The sequence below is a fragment of the Carassius auratus genome, chromosome 34, assembly GCF_003368295.1.
Source record: "Carassius auratus strain Wakin chromosome 34, ASM336829v1, whole genome shotgun sequence".
NCBI classification, from domain to species: Eukaryota; Metazoa; Chordata; class Actinopteri; order Cypriniformes; family Cyprinidae; genus Carassius; species Carassius auratus.
Window position 1 is genome coordinate 10,209,260 of NC_039276.1, and position 21,179 is coordinate 10,230,438.

At 37.5% G+C, this 21,179-nt stretch overlaps 1 protein-coding gene across 4 annotated transcripts in view; it reads left to right on the plus strand.

Annotated features, from left to right (window-relative positions):
• The window catches only part of LOC113053143 (DNA-binding protein SATB2-like), a 51,347-nt gene that overhangs the window by 24,091 nt on the left and 6,077 nt on the right, over nt 1-21,179 (plus strand). For 3 of the 4 annotated variants that reach the window (XM_026217914.1, XM_026217913.1, XM_026217912.1), the window contains exons 4-12: nt 5,195-5,321; nt 6,337-6,460; nt 7,121-7,223; nt 8,255-8,296; nt 8,409-8,989; nt 10,096-10,308; nt 11,600-11,686; nt 12,466-12,618; nt 16,065-16,259. In XM_026217914.1, coding sequence (XP_026073699.1) covers nt 5,195-5,321; nt 6,337-6,460; nt 7,121-7,223; nt 8,255-8,296; nt 8,409-8,989; nt 10,096-10,308; nt 11,600-11,686; nt 12,466-12,618; nt 16,065-16,259 — 1,625 coding nt within the window. The remainder of the gene's footprint in view (nt 1-5,194; nt 5,322-6,336; nt 6,461-7,120; nt 7,224-8,254; nt 8,297-8,408; nt 8,990-10,095; nt 10,309-11,599; nt 11,687-12,465; nt 12,619-16,064; nt 16,260-21,179) is intronic. The other variant, XM_026217915.1, reaches the window with a different exon arrangement.

Here is a 21,179-nt window from a genome sequence, read left to right on the forward strand (position 1 = left end):
CTGGGAGATATTGTTTATTTCAATTATAAGGGTCTGAGTACTTTTTTAGAATCATATGGACAGACCTGTACTTTAAGGCTTCAGACAATTAACAGTGGTGACGGATTACAGCACGGTTGCATTGTTGTGCTGCCACGTTTGACATGCAGCCACAGCGGGTCGAACTGGGGCAGTTTGATAAAAAAAATAAAAATAAATGCTATGTTGCCTGATAGCGCCTGGACAGTCACTTCACATACTTTGAGCAGTGACAATTAATTAATTCCCACCTGTAGTGTGAAAACTTGTGAGTATTCACATGTGCAGATAATGTAATGATTATCTACCTTAAAGGGATAGATTGCCCAGAAATTAAGATTCTGACATCATTTAAAGTACCTAATGTTGTTCCAAACCTGTATGCTTTTTTCCATAATTATAAAAAAATTTGACACTGCTCATTTCTGTATTATGAACTGTTCATTTTGACTACTGTCAAACACCATAAAGATACCACAAATGTATATGCAAACAAGCTGCAACTTGGAAAAACACAACAGTGAGTAAATAATGACTGAATTTTATTTTTATTTTTTTCGGTGAACTATATTTTTGGTATAAAATGCAATAATAATAATAAAAACCATCGCTGTCCTCAACGAATCCTTTAGATTTATGACCAAAGTGAGTTAGTTTTCCACCTGAAATGCCCGGCAGCCAATCAGAAGCAAGTCAGTTTAGTCATTGTTACCTGAGTTCTTCGTTGCTCTGTCTGTTTGGTCATTTTAAAGACAGCACTATTACGGTTTAACCTCAAAATAAGATGAATCTGTCCAATCCATAAATCTATAATCTGGAGCATTGTTTCACTTCTGCTTACAATATGCTCATGGTTAAATATCTGTTTAATCAATATGAGTATTATTTCAATAAAAACTATGTTATGTTGATATTATTTCTGATGATTTTATGATCTAATAATTTCAATAAAAGTAGCAGTAGACTCACTCACCTGTTGTGACCAGGATTGTTTGATTTATATTGAAATGTTGTTTCTCTAGCAGGTAGATCATCATAGCACATCATAGTCTTTAAGTTGAAACTGACTGGCAAAGGGAGACATGCTGGTTAAGTTAGTTAAAAGGATACTTCACACAAAAAATAAATCTGACATCATTTATGCACTCTTATGTTGTTCCAGACTGTTAGGCATTCGTCTTTCTTCTTTCAAACAACACTGGACCCCATTGCTTTTTATTGTTTGGACAGAAACCAACCATTGACATTTATTTAAAAAAAGTCTTCTTTTGGGTTCAGGAAAGAAAGATAGTCAAGGTTTGGAATGACATTAAGGTGTGTAAATTACACTTGATTTATTAAATCTATATAGATATATTATTAATGATTTGTCATAACAATCTTTGGTCTTCACGACTCATTTAGTGGGGCGTATCTTCTACAGAGCTAAGTCATTCAGAACAGCAAACATTTGGATATCAGCGCTTCTATCCAAACTAGCTGAATAGCGTATGGGTGCTGAGGAACATTTTCAAACTGTGTGTGAGGTTGCGTTTTTGTGTGTGCGAGTGTGTACGGATGGATACACATAAGCTTTAGCCAAGCCACCAGCCGACCACATGAAAGCCCAGCACTGGGAGGAGGAATTTTAATGTGGCAATGGGAACAATGGTTTGTACTTGAGGAGGAAAATGACAAGGAACAGAGTCTTTCCAAGTTAAAAATGATTCATTAATGACATTACCACAGTCTGTATGATGCTAGCTCATACTGTAAATAGGAATACATTTTACCACTTTTTATTGGAACAGAGCTCATTGCTTTTTTTCAGATTGGATGTAGAGAGCTGTCTAACACTAAACATGTGAATTGGGTAACCTCGCTGACATTCAGCTCTTACAGCAATTGGAATGAATTACTGCTTAACTTAAAGTACATTAAGAGCATCTCGGTTCAGTCTTAATTGTTGCTACTGCTCAAAGTCGGTAACTCAAGACGTCTACAGTGGGCATACATTCAGCATTGCACAAAAAGACAAAACAGCAATGTCCCTCAAAAATCTAAGCAAAACCAGGCTTGAAAAGAAGGACAGATCTAAAGGGGGGCGTGGAACAATCACACAAATTGTCTTCATCTGTCTGACTTGCCTCTCCTCTTTAAATCACTGTCTGAAGTGGGAATACATCTCTACAAATACCTTAGAACAAAGACAAGAGGCATGCATATTAAGAGGACAGAAGTTTACTGTAGTTACAAAGGTCACCAGCCGGGTCGGCCCCTCTTGTAGTGGTTGTCTGTGACCCCGACTTACTGGTGGGCTTACAAAATAATCGACTTTATAATAAATAAGTGAATTGATACATTCTGACACAAGGGAGCCCAAGTGACCAACCAAGAGCCTACCCAATATAATCATTGTGTTCTTTCGATAACATGAACAAAAGTAGTAAACCTGACCATTTGCTTGCACTTGACAGAAAAAGAAATGCACTGAGGCTATTTTGGCTTACCGTTTAATGTTTAAAGCACTTTTGCATGGCATAAACAGCATCTGTTAAAGCATAATTATTGTCACGCTTTCTCAAGAATAATATAGGGAAGAAATTAAAGCACTGTTGATGAGAAGTACAGAACACAAAGACAAATCTGGATAAATCTACTCTTTAATATGTCTGTGTATATAGTCATTAAAAACATGTTTGTCTATAATTATTATTTATATTATTATTATATTTTCATATATTTGAAGTGTTTTTATATATTTATAAGACCTATTTAATTTTGTGCTTTATTGATACTTTAAAAAAAAAAATTTTAACATTTCTTTATATAATATTTTGCATAATTCTACAACAATTATCTTTATTTTTGTACCATATTTATTTTAATTTATTGTACATAGTTCTCAACTGCTGTTTGTTTACATTGAATCTGTTAGAATGAAGCACACAATAATATACAGCTCAAAGTATTTAAAAGAAACAATGTTGCAGTGGCTATATCTCTTATTTTATATTAAGACCCTTTTTTTTAACCAGTGATGCCCATTTTCATAATCCAGGTGCCTAACACACTGGCCTGGTTTAGATTCTGAAACTGATAAGCTCTCACATAAGGAGCAGTCAGCCAATAGTGGAAAAAAAAACAGTTGAACAGGTCACACCGAATGTCTTGTTATCTTCTCTCTAGTCAAAACACAAACATTGAACTGAGAGAAACAGTGGAGCCCTTGCTAATTTGCAAAAGCAGATTCTGTCCAAAACTAACTCATTTAGTCAGGCTTTAGTGGCAGCAGTGGTATGACAATACAGTGTCTGGATAGAGGTACTGTAAGTGATCCATCGGCATGTCTGTGTGTGATTGAGCAGCTGGAGCTCTTCAGATGACACAAACAGCTTAAAGCAAAAAAAAAAAAAAGAAAAAGAGAGAGTTAGAGAGAAAGAAAGAGAGCGGGAACGTCTGGGTCTCATTTAGTGGATAGTAATGTGATTAGCATTGTTTAGTTTTCACAGCTTCAGTCAGTCCCTCCTAAGACCATGGGAAATACTTTTGTGTGTGTGGATGTGTTTTGTATCTTTTCATGGCACATCCTTCGTTTTTGGTCAGGTATACTTCCTGTTGTCGGATGTGTTGAATATATACATTCGCGCAAGGGATGTACATTGACTGCACATGCGTGTTGAAAAGTGTTTACAGACGTGTGCAGTGTTTGGAAAACGGTTTAATAATGCAATGAGCACAGGGTCCGGTTTACATGTACGGCACATCTTGACAATGATTGTGACATCTGGAAATAAATAGAGCGGAGGGCATAATAGATTCAGCTAATTCATTTTTAATAGCACACTGTGGTTCTTGAAAAAAAATAAAAATAAAATAGCATCCTCAGTAGATGCTACAGCTGCTTAGCTTTGATCCTGATCTGTTAGTCTGTTCGGGTTCAGTATATTTTAAGGAAATACCACCACACAAGTTTAAAGGGCTAGTTCACCCTAAAATGAAAATTCAGCTAATTTAATTTCACTGTAAAATTAAATTAAATGTGCTGTTAGATCTGCTACAGTTTTTCAGTGTATATAGTAAGAGAATCTACTGTTAACCAATTAACAGGTTTTTACTGTAGCATTTTTACATTAATTTATCATTAAAATTTCTACTACTTTTATGTTCCACAGAAGAAAAAAGGTCACGGTTTAGAATGACATGAGGCGGACATGTGATATTTAGGTGAACTATCCCTTTTGAATAGGTAGCAATGCACCTCCGTTCACTGGGTTAATATGGGACGGCCTTAGTTACCTGGAGTATTTACAAAACAATCAGACGGCATTGTTCAGAAATATGGCTTTGACTCACAGTGACACCCCGATTACAGATTACTCCTCAGCCATAAATGCTCGTCTCTTCCTTTGCACAACAAGAGGCATTTATAACAGTCAATTTGGGTTAATCACGCAATCATTGACCTGTGTTTATGACGGCTCATTAATGGAGGGGGGGATTGGGGGTGGATGTAATTGTCAGAGGCATCGATGCACTAGACAAGCGCCTGCTTTCTATATTCCTTGGCTGTAAAAGAGGCACAGGCACCCCTGCGGCCCTCAGCATGTGTGTTTGGTGCTTCTTTCTGACCTGATAAGTATTTAATAGATAGAGTCTTATCATTGGTGCAATTGTTCCTTGCTGTCTGCTTTAATAGCACAAGATTCAAACATTTCCAAAGTGTTTAATGAAATAACCCACAGGTAGTGTAAATAATTTAATAATTGATAAATATATGACTCATTTCCCACAACGATTACTGGTCACTTTAGAACTGTATAATTATGTGTTTCACCATATGCTGTAAATTACATTCGTCTGCCACCTACTTCAAACCCCTCTTTCCAATAACGCAATGTTCTTGTCTTACTGTCTTTCAATCATCGAGTTTGTGTGCCCTCTAATGTTGATTTTTACTGTAAGTGGGTCTTTGTGTGGTGATGTAATGTGCCAGGTTTGGTTCTGGTTTGGTGGAGCTGCCTACTCAGTGGAGTGGAGCCCGTCCTAACCTATTCTTTTATTGAGATTTCATTACAGCCATCATTGACATGAGGCCGTCTCTGATGATGTCATGGAAATATGCTACACAAATTTGCGGCACAATGAGATCAAGTGGGGTTAATTGACTCCCCCTTTCTCTGCTTCCTTTTTACAGGCATCATTAAGGTGGGCCGCTGGAACCCCCTGCCCATCCATTACCTGACAGATGCTCCAGAGGCAACGGTTGCTGATATGTTGCTGGACGTTTACCACATGGTCACACTACGCATCCAGCTACAGAGGTATGATGCCACAGAGCACTTTCAAAAAATAAAGGTTCTTCAAGATACTTGGTTCAGCAGAGAACTCTCTGCATATCAAGAACCTCTAAGTTTTTTGGGAGGGAATTTAAAATAACAAAAAAAATCTATAATATAACACACGTTTTTACAACAATTATTATTAGTATAATAAATAAAATAAAATAAGTATGGGTCCAATTTTAAGTTTAAATAACCAAATACCTAAATAAGTTAATAACTATTTTAATAAATACTAAAATAAATAGTTATTTTATTTACCAAATATAAAAATATCTTATGTAATTTAAACAGGTTATCTTGTGGTATCAGTTTATAAAATCCTGAATATTCTTCTGATGACTGGTGAGTCATCATTTTATTACAAAATTAGTATTATTATATTTTGCAATACATCATAACATAATATGAGATAATTATACTTATATATATATATATATATATATATATATATATATATATATATATATATATATGTATATATATATATATATATATATATATATGTATATATATGTATATATGTATATATATGTATATATATGTATATATGTATATATTATAAAATGCCATTTAAGATATTATCAGTGTTTGCAATGAGGAAATTTTCCCATTTCTATATATTTTACTCCATTACAAGTGACAAGATCATTAAGGGATTATTTTGCTTATGTCAATTATAGACAGTTGAGCAAGCCTCTAAAGCCCTGTACATACATGACAGCAGGAGATAGGCCAGGGTAAACTTTATATCTGCACTTCTCAATGAGCTCTTTCATGCCCACTGATTGCAGTTTACTCTTGGATGCTGAGGAGTTAAACATAGGGTCCAAATGAATAGACTGTAGTCTTTGTGTAGTCATCCAGGTTTGTTTCTCTGTGTTCCCATGGTGATATTATTATTGACCTGGCCTGCTGTAGGGCTTATTGATTCAGAACTAAAGATGATTACTGTAGAATAATGGAGGGATGAATAATAATGATTTTACGGATACAGCTTTGCCAAACTGGAGGACCTTCCATCAGAGCAGTGGAATCACGCTACAGTACGCAACGCCCTCAAAGAACTACTCAAAGAGATGAACCAGAGCACACTGGCCAAAGAATGTCCTCTCTCCCAGGTACAGTTGCTACCCATTCAGATGCCAACACACATAGATTTGACCATTTAAGATGATAAGTTAAATTTGCACTGCTGCTGCAACTCTTCTAAAAACTAACAACATAATAATTAGCAGTAAAACATAAATGAAAATGCTGGGCTTAGTGTTGCATTATGCTTGCAGATGTTCCAGTCAATGGTGTGAGTGCATGGTTAATGCAGCCTAAATATTCTTAGCGTGTTTCATTCATCAATTTGAAATTTACTCAAAAATTCCTCACATTCATGGGCCATTTCTAAAAACCAGAAATTACTTCACACGAGAGAGAGAATGCGTGTGTGTGTAACTGTGGGTGTGCATCCACAATCCTTGCTCTGCTCATTTCAAGCGAGCAATCTTGGAGATTTATGTATCTGTGCATGCTGTGTTTAAGTGGAACTGTGTGGGTGTTGATCCTCATATCAATTGTTTGCATATGTGTGTGGCTCTTTGTCTCTACTTATATCACTGTGGCTTGAAGCTTGTCGCGGCATTCGCTATCTGACTTGCCTGGGTGGCTTTCCACAGTAATGTGTTTTATAGACCATTTATCATTGCAATTTTAAGATCTTGACCATGTGTTAATTTCCATTATCCTCTGTCGTTATTCCCATTTTTTTTCCTTTTATTGACTTCCAGAGTATGATCTCCTCAATAGCGAATAGTTCCTACTATGCTAATGTCTCAACTGCCAAGTGCCAAGAGTTTGGTCGCTGGTACAAGAAGTACAAAAAAATAAAAGGTAAGGATTCCACTGATGTCTTTATGGCTGTACTTTTACTCTGTCCAATCAGCTTTAAAACCAGGTTCAATTCTTAAGTAGCTTTGATCAAAATCGCATACTGTTTGAGTAGGTATTACATTCGATGAAGAACCTATCATTGTCACTGTCTGTGATTTATGGCATTAGTTGCGTCACTTCACTTCCACTGCCAACTCCTCTCCCGTGGCTTTAAGCCATAGTAAATTGTTCACTGAATGTGCATACTGTAGTTTTATGAATTTATGAAATCACACATACTTCTCTTTTCACATACAGATTTTTGTCTACTATATAGTCGGGAACTAGGCATATTCGGACACAGGCACTGTGTTTTTTATTTAATTTTTTCAGAAATTTAATTTTCTAGCATGGGGTGAGGTATTCAAGGTCGTGAGCAAGCCTTGAGTTTTGTGCTACGTTTTATAAATTATCTCTTAATGACTCCTCTTACCTGCGTTGGGGTAACTTGATTAAGCCTCCTCGTAGCCTAATACAAACCACTGTTCCTTTACCCAAAATGCTGCAGGGGGTCTACCCTTGACAGGTCCTGCAAGAAGTCGTCCCTTAGCTCTGCTGTTTAAGCCTCTTAGTATCCAAATGCCTGTGTCAATTTTCCTCCTCTCGTTGCCCCTTCAAAAAGTGAAATAATTACACAGCAGGACAGATCAAAGTGGGGGCTAAACCCCAAGTGCAGTGAGAGAGCGAGCAGCAGCAAAGAATAAAGCGATCCTCGGGCACGCTGACAGAATAAGTGGTGTTGAGTTACACCGAGCCACCTCCATTAGTTCTGCTCCTTGCCTCCCAGAGCTAAACACTCAGCCCGCATTGCCAGATGTATGTGCCAGTGCAGAGAGACCCCACTAGATGACTCATGTGTCAGTCATACCGATGTAAACCCAAGTTGTAAAACTTTATATTCATGAAAGAACATTGTTGATTCATTGTGAGCGTGATTGAGTAAGTGAGTGAATGCTTTTGTCACTTACCTTAAGTTTCTGTATTTGCTTCAGGGGATTATTTGTGGCAAGGACGGGAGAGCTCGGAAATCAAGGGTAAGCATCTACATTCTGATGTTTATTTGGGTAAAAGATTGTCTTTGATTTGTCTAGAAGAATACTAGAGAGTGTGTTCTAGAGGCTCATACGCATCTCTGTCCCTCCACAGTTGAAAGGGACAGTCTCACTGACTTCTGTGTCCTAGCCCAGCGTCCGCCCTCTCACCTGGCTGGTCTGGCGCAGCTTGGTCACTTGAACAGTGCCGGCTCTCTGGTGAAAAGTGGCTCTGGAGAACTTCAGAATTCAGCCCAGTCTCAGCCTCCATCACAAGGGCAGCCACAAACTCCGTCATCTCACGGACAGCTCCATCACAGTCCTCCGCTACGGGCTCAGGTGCCTCCTCCACCTTCGCCTGCGACCATGCAACCTCTTTTTTCTGCACCTGGGGGACTTCTCTCACCCCAGCTCAGTCCACAGCTGGTGAGGCAGCAATTAGCCATGGCTCATCTTATCAACCAGCAGCTGGCCGTCAGCCGCCTCCTGCATCAGCATCCGCAGGCTCTTAACCAACAGTTTCTCAATCACCCACCCATCCCGCGGCCTAACAAGTCCGGTTGCCCTGGAGAGCCTGGGTCCAACTCCTCATCTGCGGAAGTCTCCTCTGATATCTACCAGCAGGTGCGAGACGAGCTGAAAAGGGCTAGTGTTTCACAGGCAGTGTTCGCTCGAGTTGCCTTCAACCGTACACAGGTAAAGTACAGACTGCATGGTGGAGAATTTGTTATTCACTTAATGGTCCAAAGGTTCAAAGAAAAAAATTGAGAAAGGAGACACTACACCATATATAGTAACAAAGAGCCTCTTCAGAACATACCAGTCACTATTGCATGGCGATGTATTAAATGTTCATGATGTATTTGTAATGATATTTGTAAATTATGTAACACTGTGAATATTGCAATGATTTTAATGCACTCTTTATTTGGACATTAAGTTTCTGTAAGTTATACCTAACAAAAAATGCTTGCAAAAGTAATATTTAAATAAATGATTTAAACATGCCTTAGGTAAGGTAAGGTAACTTTGGTAAGTGTGAATTCAGCTCAGTTAATGCCAAAGCAAATGTATTTGCTTTACCATTCACCAAACTGTATTTTTTTTTTCATTAAATTAAAAATAATATGAAAAATGTATTTTTAATTGATTTTAAAATGTTATAGTTTTAATTTTAAATTTTTAAATTTCTTAATTTGTAATACCATTTAAAATTGTCATATAACTGAAGTATTGAGAGATCTTTTCTTCTTGTGACTTATATCCAGTTGATTGGATTGGGCAGTCAATTGCAAGGACTTTTTTTTTTTTATGTGAAACATATACATGAATAAATTGTTTACAATAAAATCAATAGCATGCATTTAGAAATAGACGGGGTGAATTTGCTAGTAACTATTCCAAACACAGGTCATATGTAGAAATCAGACCATGTAAAAAACAGAACTAATGCAAGTTTAATTTGGCATTGAACTAAACAAGGCATAAAGGTGTCAAAGCCGTTCTGTTGGAGGTTTCAGGTATGTGAGCTGCTTTAAGCATGTCAGCGTGATAACTCTAGTATCCAGAGGTTGAATCCTCTCATACACCCTCCTGGCAGCAAACACACCTGGTGAATTCACAGAGTCACTGCAGGTCTAAATTATGTCCAATTACATCCAACATAGTGCACAGTCAGTTAAAGAGTGGGTGGATACTTACATGGTGCAGGTGATGTAACTAGATGGAAGTGTTTCAAGAAAATGAGCCTTACACAAATCTCTTCCTCTGTGCTCACGTGTGTCTTTATGTGTGTTCACCAGGGCCTGTTGTCAGAGATTTTGCGAAAAGAGGAGGACCCACGCTCAGCCTCTCAGTCCTTGCTAGTAAACCTCAAAGCGATGCAAAACTTCCTGAACTTACCTGAGAGTGAAAGGGACCGGATTTACCAGGAAGAGCGAGAGCGCAGCATGAACCCCCCTGTGAGTCTGCCGCAAAGCACAAACCCCAGCCCTGGTGTCCCCCGCCTCTCTCAGGTACCCCACTTTCTCACCCCTGACTACGTTCAGCCCCCTAAACATCTCTTTTCCCTGTTGCTGCTTTGTTTGTATGTTTGACTGGGTGTAGAAATACCTGAAAACTTGTGTTGTGTCTGATTCTGAATTGTTTATTTGTAGGCCTATGAGATTGCTTTTGTTTCGGTCTGGATTCATGTGATCTGTTTACTTGTTAAGTTTGGCTTACACTATGTTGTTTTCTTTGTAATCAGTATCAGGATGTTATAAAGCTAAGTAAAAAAAAAAAAAAACAAGAACTTTACTAAAGAACACTGAAGTTTAGTAAACGCTGGAATACGCTACACAACTTTTAAAACCTTAAGTTAAGATATTTTAAAGTACTTGCCGTCATACACTTGCCGAAAAAAGAAAAGAAACAGTGCATCATACACTAAACAACTAAGGATCACACACTACCAGACTTTAAGTCATTCTGAACTCAACAAACTCACGCAGAAACATGCGCCTCTTTGATAGGAGAAGCATGACAAATGAAAACAATATGAGTTGTAAAACTGGCTCAAAATATCACTTTCAATATCACTGTGACTCACGGCAACTAATGTCATGTAGTCTTCCAGCTTTAAAGGTGCTGTATGTAGGATTGACACTGAGTGGTTGAACTAGACGTTACAGTCCAAATTCAGATTATTGGAGAGGGGTTTTTTTGTTCACACAGCCTCTCAGACTTGAGGCACACGCAGGTTGCCAGATTGACAACGCCAAAAGGAACGACCACACTTGACAATGATTTAAATGAAAAATGCAATGTTTTCCACCAACTGGCAACCCGGGGTGCCGAAATACAATTGGGTAAACTGTCAGTGGGCCGGTTTCACAAACCAAAACAAAGATCGGCATTCCGGCCCCGTACACACATTTTCAAAGGAGAATAACTGACAGTAGCATTGTTTTTCAGATAAACAAGTATGGTAACTTAGCATGTTTCCTAAATATCTGCAAACATATTATGGTATTTTTATGCTTTAGTAAAGTCAAAAACTTACATACAGCACATTTAAGACAACAAAAAAGATCAAATGTTTCGATCCTGACATCTTTAAATAAAGCGCACAATGTTATGCAATTTTTCTAGTAAATGTAAATTATATCTTGTCTTTGAATATTAATACATATTGACATTGACAACAATAATATGGATAACACCCAGAAACAACCAAACTCCCTTTCAAGACAGTGCCCGCTAAGGGACAAAGCTAAAACCTGACTGCTACCTTCTTCTAACTTCACCCCATACCTCCCAATGCAGAAAGTGTGGGAGCGCAGCTTCGATGAACAGTTAACCCCTGACGCGTGGGCATCTATTTGGAAGAATAAGACCAAAATCACAAACTCGGTGAGGATTACATCAACACTCATTTCATTTCCTCATAGAGTGTACCTCATCCGAGACCTCTGAGATCAACTGTACGCACAAAACTTATATACATATATATATATATATATATATATGCATATGTATGTTTGTTGAAGATTAAATGGTTCACACCCATTAAAACACCCATTAAAACATCGGGTCCACAAGTTCTTGCCCTTGATTCTCTTAAATGTCAAAAGCAGGAAAGCATGGCTCTGCTCTTGTCATGGCATGTTTATATTAAATGACCTGGAACCTGGTGTGTGGACTTTCTAGAATGTTTGTATGAATCATTTGAATACAGCTGCTTTCAACCTCAGGACCATTGTAAATGAATTCATGCTGATGATAAAAAAATCTTTCTGATATGAGAACAAAGTTCCCATTCTTTGGTCTTAGGGAATGTGGTTGTGTATTATCATTACTATTATGTCTGTATATGTTTATCTCGCAATCGTTTTTACTGGGGAATGTGAGATTACTTGTCTGTGCCTGCAGGGAAACTTCAAACATTGAATGAGAAAACACACCACTCTAAAAAATCAATACACCATACTTCAAACACATACTAAAAAGAGTTTACTAATAGGATGCTTTAATGATTTATCTGCTAGAATCTCAGTACTGTACATTGCTGGTATGAACAAGGGTCTAAAATGTAATTCATGAATGTTATCTCATAGTGTACTCTCTCTAGTAATTATGAATATTTATCTAACCAATTTGTCTTTGTTGCTTTTACCGCTGGACCCTCACAGTCCAAAACTTCTGGTCCTAACCCTGACCTTCCCCTGAAACTGGAGACGCTGGTTAACATCACCTCAGCCATTTATGATGAAATCCAGCAGGAGATGAAACGGGCAAAAGTGTCTCAGGCGCTTTTCGCCAAGGTGGCAGCCAACAAGAGCCAAGTAAGAATGTTTTTTTTTTCATTATTGTTAATAAACTGGACACATTTCCATCCATCCATAATGGACTTAACATAATGGCAATACTAAACTATACAAATACAAATTCTAAACTAGCTTCATCTATGTAAACTATTTTACACTGAAAATACACAAAAAACCTAATAATTTTGTTTCCTACTATTCAAGTACATTTTGCATACGGGTTTGCATTTTATTTCAGTGTACAGGAGAATTAAAACAACTTGGTATTTTATTGTGATAATTATTAATAATATATTTAATACATTTAAGAAGTGTATGCTAACAGTAAAAATAAGATTCTTTGGCTTCTTGAGAGATCCTTTTATTATAAAGAATAATAAATGCAAATAAGTTATTAATTATTTTATAATTCATATAAATATAAATATTAAATATTTCTAGGTGCTTGAAATATTAAGGCACAGCATATTTGAGACACTTAGTTTTTAAAGTGATTAGTTTTTTTCTAAAACGATGTTAAAAAGATGTTCTTTCCTCAGTCAGTGTAGAGGAAGTAACGGTGTCCGTATGTGCAGACTGTTGTATCTGATTCAGGCGCGTCTCTGCAGTTGCTAAACAAAAACATCAACATCAACAGATGCCTTACATTTATTTATCTCTCACTTACCGTTCCAGATCCTGCCAAAGAATCTCACTCTTTCTTTCAGTGCCTTAGCCAATCTCTCCCATGAGTCGTGGCCTTTGTTGTGATACAGACGTGCATCCAGTGATCCATAGATTGATCTGACTTCTTTCCTCATACCATTTACATTGACACCTGTTCCCAGACATCTTTATAAAGAATGCAGAATTCTGTCACTAGAACTATAAGGCAAGGAAGTGTAATAGGCAATGTTATTGAGGCCTTGAAAAACTCTTAACATTTTCTAACTTAAAGGGGGGGTGAAATGCTATTTCATGCATACTGAGTTTTTTACACTGTTAAAGAGTAGGATTCCCATGCTAAACATGGACAAAGTTTCAAAAATTAAGTTGTACGTTTGAAGGAGTATTTCTGTTCCAAAAATACTCCTTCTGGTTTGTCACAAGTTTCGGAAAGTTTTTTTCGAGAATGGGTCTGTGTGACGTTAGATGGAGCGGAATTTCCTTATATGGGTCCTGAGGGCACTTCTGCCGGAAGAGCGCGCGCTCCCGTATAGCAGAGCACTGAGAGCAGAGACATTCACTGATCAGAGCGAGAACATCGCGAAATGTCACAAAAGGAGTGTGTTTTTGGTTGCCAGGGCAAGACAACCCTGCACAGATTACCAAAAAAAAACAGCATTAAAGGACCAGTGTATGGAGTTTATTTTTACAGAGCATCAACGGAGTTGTGCAAGTGTTTTTGTTTGTTCCCTGCATTTCGAAGATGCTTGTTTTACAAACAAGGCCCAGTTTTTGCCGGATTTGCACATTGTTTATTTCTTAAGGATAATGCAGTCGCAACGAAAAAGGGTCACGATCGTGTGTTGGAACCACATGCGGCGAGTAAAACTGCTCCACATATCTCTGTGTTGTTAACTTAGCTATTGGCGCATAAGCACATCAAGTAAACAACATGCGATGTTGTCATCAAACTGCACTTTCCACATTTACAGCTTAAAAAAATAAAAAAGACGACAAAGTGAAACTTAGTCATTTTCCAAAACCGTTAAGCAAATATATACAGTTTCAGTACATACCACATAAAGACGCCTTTGCTGATGCTGCTCTCGTTCAATTTCAGCCTCTGGATCTGATTCTGGATCATAAATATACGCTGAATCTGACTGTTAGCCATGGTTTGTTTTGGATGTTTTTTTCCTCACGGTAATGTCACAGTTTCCACATGCTCTCAACGGAAAAGCCTACTGGCGCTCGTGATTCTTTAGCTCCGCCCACAAGTCACGCCTCCAGCCGGTCGTGTTTTTCAGGGAAAAATCGGTACAGACTATCTTTCTCTTATGAATATAATAAAACTAAAGACTTTTTGGAGTTATGAAGGATGCAGTACTACTCTATAGGTACTCAAAATGAACAGGATATTGAGTGAAAACGAGCATTTCACCCCCCCTAAGAAAACATAGTTTTATAGACAGCCAGTTATAGTCATAGTAGCAGTTATGAAAAGAATATCACTGGATTCTACTTTTGCTTTTTGAAATAAATCTTTATACTTATTCATAACAGAGTACAAAATTAACAGTTAAAAGGACTTGCTTGAAGCTATTTCAATTTCTGTTTTCCTCATATATATGCATATGTATTTCAAGTAAATGCTGTTCATTCAAATTTCTATTCACCAAATTATCAATTTCCTAATCAGTATAATATAATGATTTCATGTGACACTGAAGACTGGAGTAGTGACTGCTGAAAATACAGCTTTGCCATCGCATAAAGAAATGACTTTTAAAAAATATTTTATAACAGAAAAAGGAATCAGAGATGTGTGTATATGGATGGTTAAAATTTCCCAATTCACCTGCCATTGACAGCTATGGGAAAAAATGTTGGACCCTTGCCACATACCTTTGTTAGTGCAAAGGACAACAACAATCCCATTCTTTAACATAAACTGGAAAAACATGGCATTCAATTCAGAGAGTTGATAAATACATTTCTTAAAGCTTTTGGACCATTTGGTTGTCTCTGTCTCATTTAAATCAAAGAGGGATAACTGATTTAGTCAAATATGATCCCACTCCCAGCTGTGCCTAATTCTTACCATATAATAGCCTAAGAGAGCCTCAATCTCTGCTTCTTGCTTTACTAAGGAACTTATTACGTTATTGTGGGATGGCTTTGCAGGTGCAGACACCTCATCTAGTGGCATGCGTTTGAGCAGTTTTTGCGTGTTTGTGTGTATGTGTCAGCAAAGTGCTCCTCTGTGTGTGTGTGAGTGTGTGAGACAGATGCGGTTAGGTCTCACAGGTCTGGGGTGGGGTGGGGGGGGGGTCACGGCTGAACGCGCCCATCTGCTGCAGCTGGCCAGTAGGAGCTGAGGGAGAAGGAAAGAGAGAGAGAGATGCTCAGGTCATTAACAATGTGTGCTGGAAGTGGTTGGCTGCACACAACAGCTGGTGTCATAGACTGGCCTAGTCTAGCAGAGATAATCAAATCTTCCTAATCTCCCACCATTTAACTCTCTCTCACACACTCTCAGCTCCTTCAGTGCACTTGTGATGCTTTGTGGTGGTAGTTGTTTACTGTAACTTTACAGTCATGAAATAAACATGGACAAGGGGTGACTTGCTTCACTTCCCATTCTGTCGATCATGTCCCCCTGTTAAAGTGACATAAAGGCCCCAAAAATGGAAGAGTTGACACTTTAGTGGGTAATGAACTAAGCAGGCAAGGCATATATTGTTACTATTTAGTGTTATTGTTGGAAACATTCCTTCAGCAAAACAAAATGTGTAATGAAACCTCGTCCCTTCTACAAGGGATGGCTTTGTGAGCTGCTTCGCTGGAAAGAGAGTCCCAGCCCGGAGAACAGGACACTCTGGGAGAACCTGTGTACTATCCGGAGGTTTCTGAGCCTTGCACAAGCGGACAGGGATCTGGTGTATGAGGAAGAGTCCCGCCATCACCACAGTGAACGGCTTCACACTGTACTACACTTACCCACTGACCCTCAGGTGAGTTTATGAAACATCAAATTGCATACTTGCATATTGCATACAGAAATGTGTGGCAAAAGAAAACAATTTATATGACGTTTTAACTGCAAGCTGGTCATATTATAAGAAATGAAATGTTCCCTGATTCTTCCCGCTCCAGAAAGGCCGGGATTTGCATAGAGTTTGTCCCTCAAGTTGTTCCAAACCTGTACATATTTTTTATTATTATTTTCAATGCAAAAGAAGATATTCTGAAGAATGTTGGTGGCCAAACAGTTGACGGAAGCCACTGACATCCATGATAGAAAAAAAAAATACTATGGAAGTCAATTGCTACATTCAACTGATCGCTCCCCAAACATTCTTCAAAATATCTTCTTTTGTATTCAGCAGAAAAAAAAGCTTGTGCAGGTTTGGAAAAAGTGGAGGGTGAGTAAACGATGGGAGAATTTATTTTTTTGAGTGAACTATCCCTTTAAAGGCACAGCACTGAAAAAGGCCCTGTTAAACACAAAGAAGGTTGACTCCGATGAAGAATGGTCCAGTAACATGTCATTTACCTATTTATTTCTATTATTTTATTTACATTTTTTAAATTATTTCTATTTCAGTTTTTGTCCATTAAAAATGTTGGTTTAATTCTAACAGAGAGGGTGTTTTGTACAAGAAACCTTGATTAAAATTAAAATTAAAAGAAAAAATAATTTGAAAAACTGCATAAGACTTAGAAGAAAGAGGAAAAATTATTTTGAGCTCTGCAAAAATGTTTTAAGCATACTTCTCTTGAAATCATATAAATTTGTTCATTGTGAACACTTCTTTGAGGTTTCAGGTTTAATATCAGCATCATTCATGCAGCATTCCTGCCAACATCTAATAACCCAACACACCCCAACCTTTTTAATCTCTCTCTCTCTCTCTCACACACACACACAAACACACACACACACACACACACAAACGGACACACACACACACAGAATTCCAAATAACATGCTACTGATTAAATGGACTTTCCTCTATTCCAGCTGGGGTCATTATAGTAAAGACTGTGGACAAACACTTTACCAGTATTAACATAGACATGCATTCATACACGGTATGCAAACACATATCTACACACTAATTCTTATATGTAAATACTTGCCCACACAAACGACATACAAATAAATCTACAAACACTTGGATCAATGCTTTCCACATTCTTTTAACCTACTCTTCTTTCTCACCCTGCCAGTAAAGCATTGCAGTTTAATTCACTCACAATGATTGCTGTTTATTAACGTTCATTAACTTAAGTTGAGCAGCTGTATTAAGATTAAATTCTAAAAAAATTATGACAGAATGGCTTTTAGTTACTGTCTTAGCCCATTATGTCTGTTTCTCTCTAGCTCACTTTCTATTTTATGTCAGTGGAATAAACAGTCTGCTGGCAGCATGTGTGTGTGTGTAAATATACTCATTTATGTGTTTTGGGCGCAGAAGGAAATGCCCCATTAGGACACACCCTGACAGACAGTGCCACCACAGCCCTGATATTAATAATTACAGGAAGAGAAGGAACACACACACATATGCACATACACATACGTGTAAGGACTCAAGGGACTTCACTACAGTAAGTCTCTTTAGTAACTCCACACAGCTTTGACCATGAACTCTTGTGCAATATTGATCATAAAAGCATACATATGTTGAGGATAGTCAGTGCATTTACTAAAGCACCGTGTTGCTAAAAGTATCTGTACCAGGCACTTTTTCTATTTATTTATTTATTTATTTGTATTATGTTTATATCATATTGGGTACGTATAGTTATATTTATATTCATACTGTTATCTTTAATTGAAAAAAATATGGGTGTAATATTAAATGAGAACATTATAATATACATATTATGTAACATTTTCTTTTTGATTTAGTTTTTTTTATGTAATGTAATACTGTGGTGCTTTTTGAGACTTTTATTGACAGTGAATGTAGACTAAGAATGTACAGTTGAACATGTCTAACAACTGACAATTCTATTTATTTAGATTCTGTTTATATCATACAGAGCACATACATACATACTAAAATAAATAATAAAAATACAATAAAAGAAATGCATAAATTGCAATATTGCAAGAAGTGTCGACATGAAAAGGCCAAACATTAAATGTTTGCGCATTTGTGTCCATATTTTTTTTGTTTTTTTGTTTTTTTGGTAATAGTAGTAGTAGTAATAGGAGTAGTAGTAATGAGGGTCTCTACTCTTATCAAAATACCCAGCAGCCCCCTCGGTTCTAGCCTGCCTGCCACCCAGCTGCTTATGCAGACATGAGCATCTTAATGAATGAACACACATGCAGCACATGTATACGGTTGATTTAGCAGATACCACCTCATTGTGACCAACATAATTCAGTGATGTATTTACCTAACCTTTATAAGATCACCAAACATCACTCAATAATCCAGAACAAGTCCCCTTTTGGTCTTAACCAGGAACTTCGGTAACATTCACGTGTCAAACAAAATAAAACGTGATTTGTGTGCTCTCATAAGACAAGGTGCAGTAAGACAATTTTAATAATATTAAAAGTTTATCTTGTCTTTACCCATTAAGAATAGGTTTTGACCTGGAGAGAAGACGTTTGAGCATAAATAATGAGCATAATTTTTTTTTTTTTTTTAAGTTTTATAGAGAATTTTTGAAAAAAGAATCTTGCAATATTCTTTCCTTTTTTTCTTTTTCTTTTTTTAAGCACTCTATGACAGGTCCATGTGAGCCCCTGGGTACAGCTCACCCCACCTTAGGGATACACTTACACTTTCTACATGTAGATGGCTGACCTGGTCCCATGTCGTCTGCACACTGTTTCTGTAGTGCATGTGTATGGTCGGTCTTAAGTGCCTCCCATTGCTCATTTGGCAAGACATTTCTTATGAATAATTTCGCCTTTGTCTTTGCGAAAATGGATGCTGCAGACCCTGCCATGTGGAATGGGACCCCGTTTGAGTGCTGGGGTAGGGGGAGTAAGATAATTGTAAGATCAAGTTAAAAAAAAATAAGGTCAGTATTGAAAAACAGTCACAGTTGTGCAATTTAAAGTTACATTGGGAGATGTCACATTTGCCAAAACAAAAATGTACATTTTGAGATCAAATTAAATTATATTTTTTTTCTCTGAGGCAGTAACAAGCTTACATACTAATAGTGAATAATGCATGAGTAAATATCTTTTAATTTTGTGAACTGCCTAATCTCTACACATTCACAAAAAAATATCAAAACACAAACATGCACACATGCACGTATATGACTCACCCATTCCTGAGGTACTGCAATGTGGGGAAGGAAAATTATGATGCACGAGATAATTGGAGAAGGTGAAGTCATGCACAAGCAAACCAACAGAAAAGTGTTTTTCTCATCATTACATATTTATCTGCCTGTTAATGGCGTCTCCAGTGGCAACACAGCCCCCTTTTATTCCTGCCTCCGTCCCCATGAGGGTCGGTCCTCATTAAGAATCAACTGAATTTTTTATGTTCTATAATTCTTTCATACTTCTTCAGCATAATTTGCCTTAATTTGTGTTAAAAGAGGAAAAAAATTAGATTTTCTTAATGCAGTGAACTCACAGACCTGTCCCAGCTTGGAATTAGAAAAGAAGCGATGGAGATGATTTTTTTTTTAAGTAAGGCATGCAGGGAAAAATGGCTCTGTGTCCAAATGTGACTCTTGTGGTTGAGAAGAAGTTGTTTAAGAACTGAGTAGGTGAATGAATTGGATGGTGGAGGAAATCGGAGGTTGGCTTTATTAATAAAAGCAGGGTTTTGAAATGGAGTCACTCCTCTGGCTCGGCAGAAAGGCTCTTTATTAACATCAACCATTAGAGCACGGAAAAAGGAATATTAGGCCCTTTACTCTGAATGGGCTGTTGGAGGACTCACTTCATCTCTGAATTTGAAAATATCTGATAGGATGCCAAAACAATGGCATGTACCATAAATGTGCCAAGTCGTTATTTAATGTTTGAGCTGTGCATTTTGGATATGTCTTTGGAACATACCTAAATTGTTCCCAGAATTTCATAAAAATAATATACATAACAAGCAAACATATACAGGATGAATGGGTTTGTGAATGTGTGTGTGTGTGTGGTCTCTTTAGCTAAGCTAACGGGTATTTTGCACTGTTATGCCTTGTGGTCAGCCTAGTTATTCACCATCTTCAAACTTCTTTGACATTTCTTTTTCTTGTCCTTTCTTGTGGCCTCTGTTTGTTTCTCTGAGACATGGAAAGTAATACATTATGGAGAAATAGAGAAGAAAAAGAATAAACCTACACACTTCCTGTAAAGCGCCAGCCCAAAACAGCCCCCACAAGTGAAATCGGAGCAATTTCATGGTCTGGCCTGCCCTCAATATTATTTAAAAATACCCTGTTATTATTTAGGGAATAGAGAGAGAGCAGGAGCGAGAGAGAGGCGCATGACTATTATCTTTATGTAGGTCCTTTAATTTTAATGCACCACAGATTTATAGCTTAGCATTCCAGTGTGGAGGCACTGGGCACCCCACCCTGGTCATAAACTCAGCAGGACAGCGCCACCGACTTCGATAGCTCAGCTGTGATGCACTGCACCTTCTCTTGTATCAGCGCTTTCCAGATACCTATTCTTTTCTTCTTAGTAAATTGTCTATCTGCTATTTACTCCTAATCCTATTTTACCACTTTTTTATACTCTGTCCCCCAGTGCCCACTGTAGAAGAAATTGGCAGATTTATACAGAAACATATATTGAGGGTTTTTTAAAAAAAACAAAAACAATAGTGTAGTTCTTCTGTTAGTCTGCTAACTTGTTGGAAAATGCTAATGATTATACTGTGTTTTTATAAGACAATAGCATATGAAAACAATGTCACGTCTCATGTCAGAATCAAAAGTGT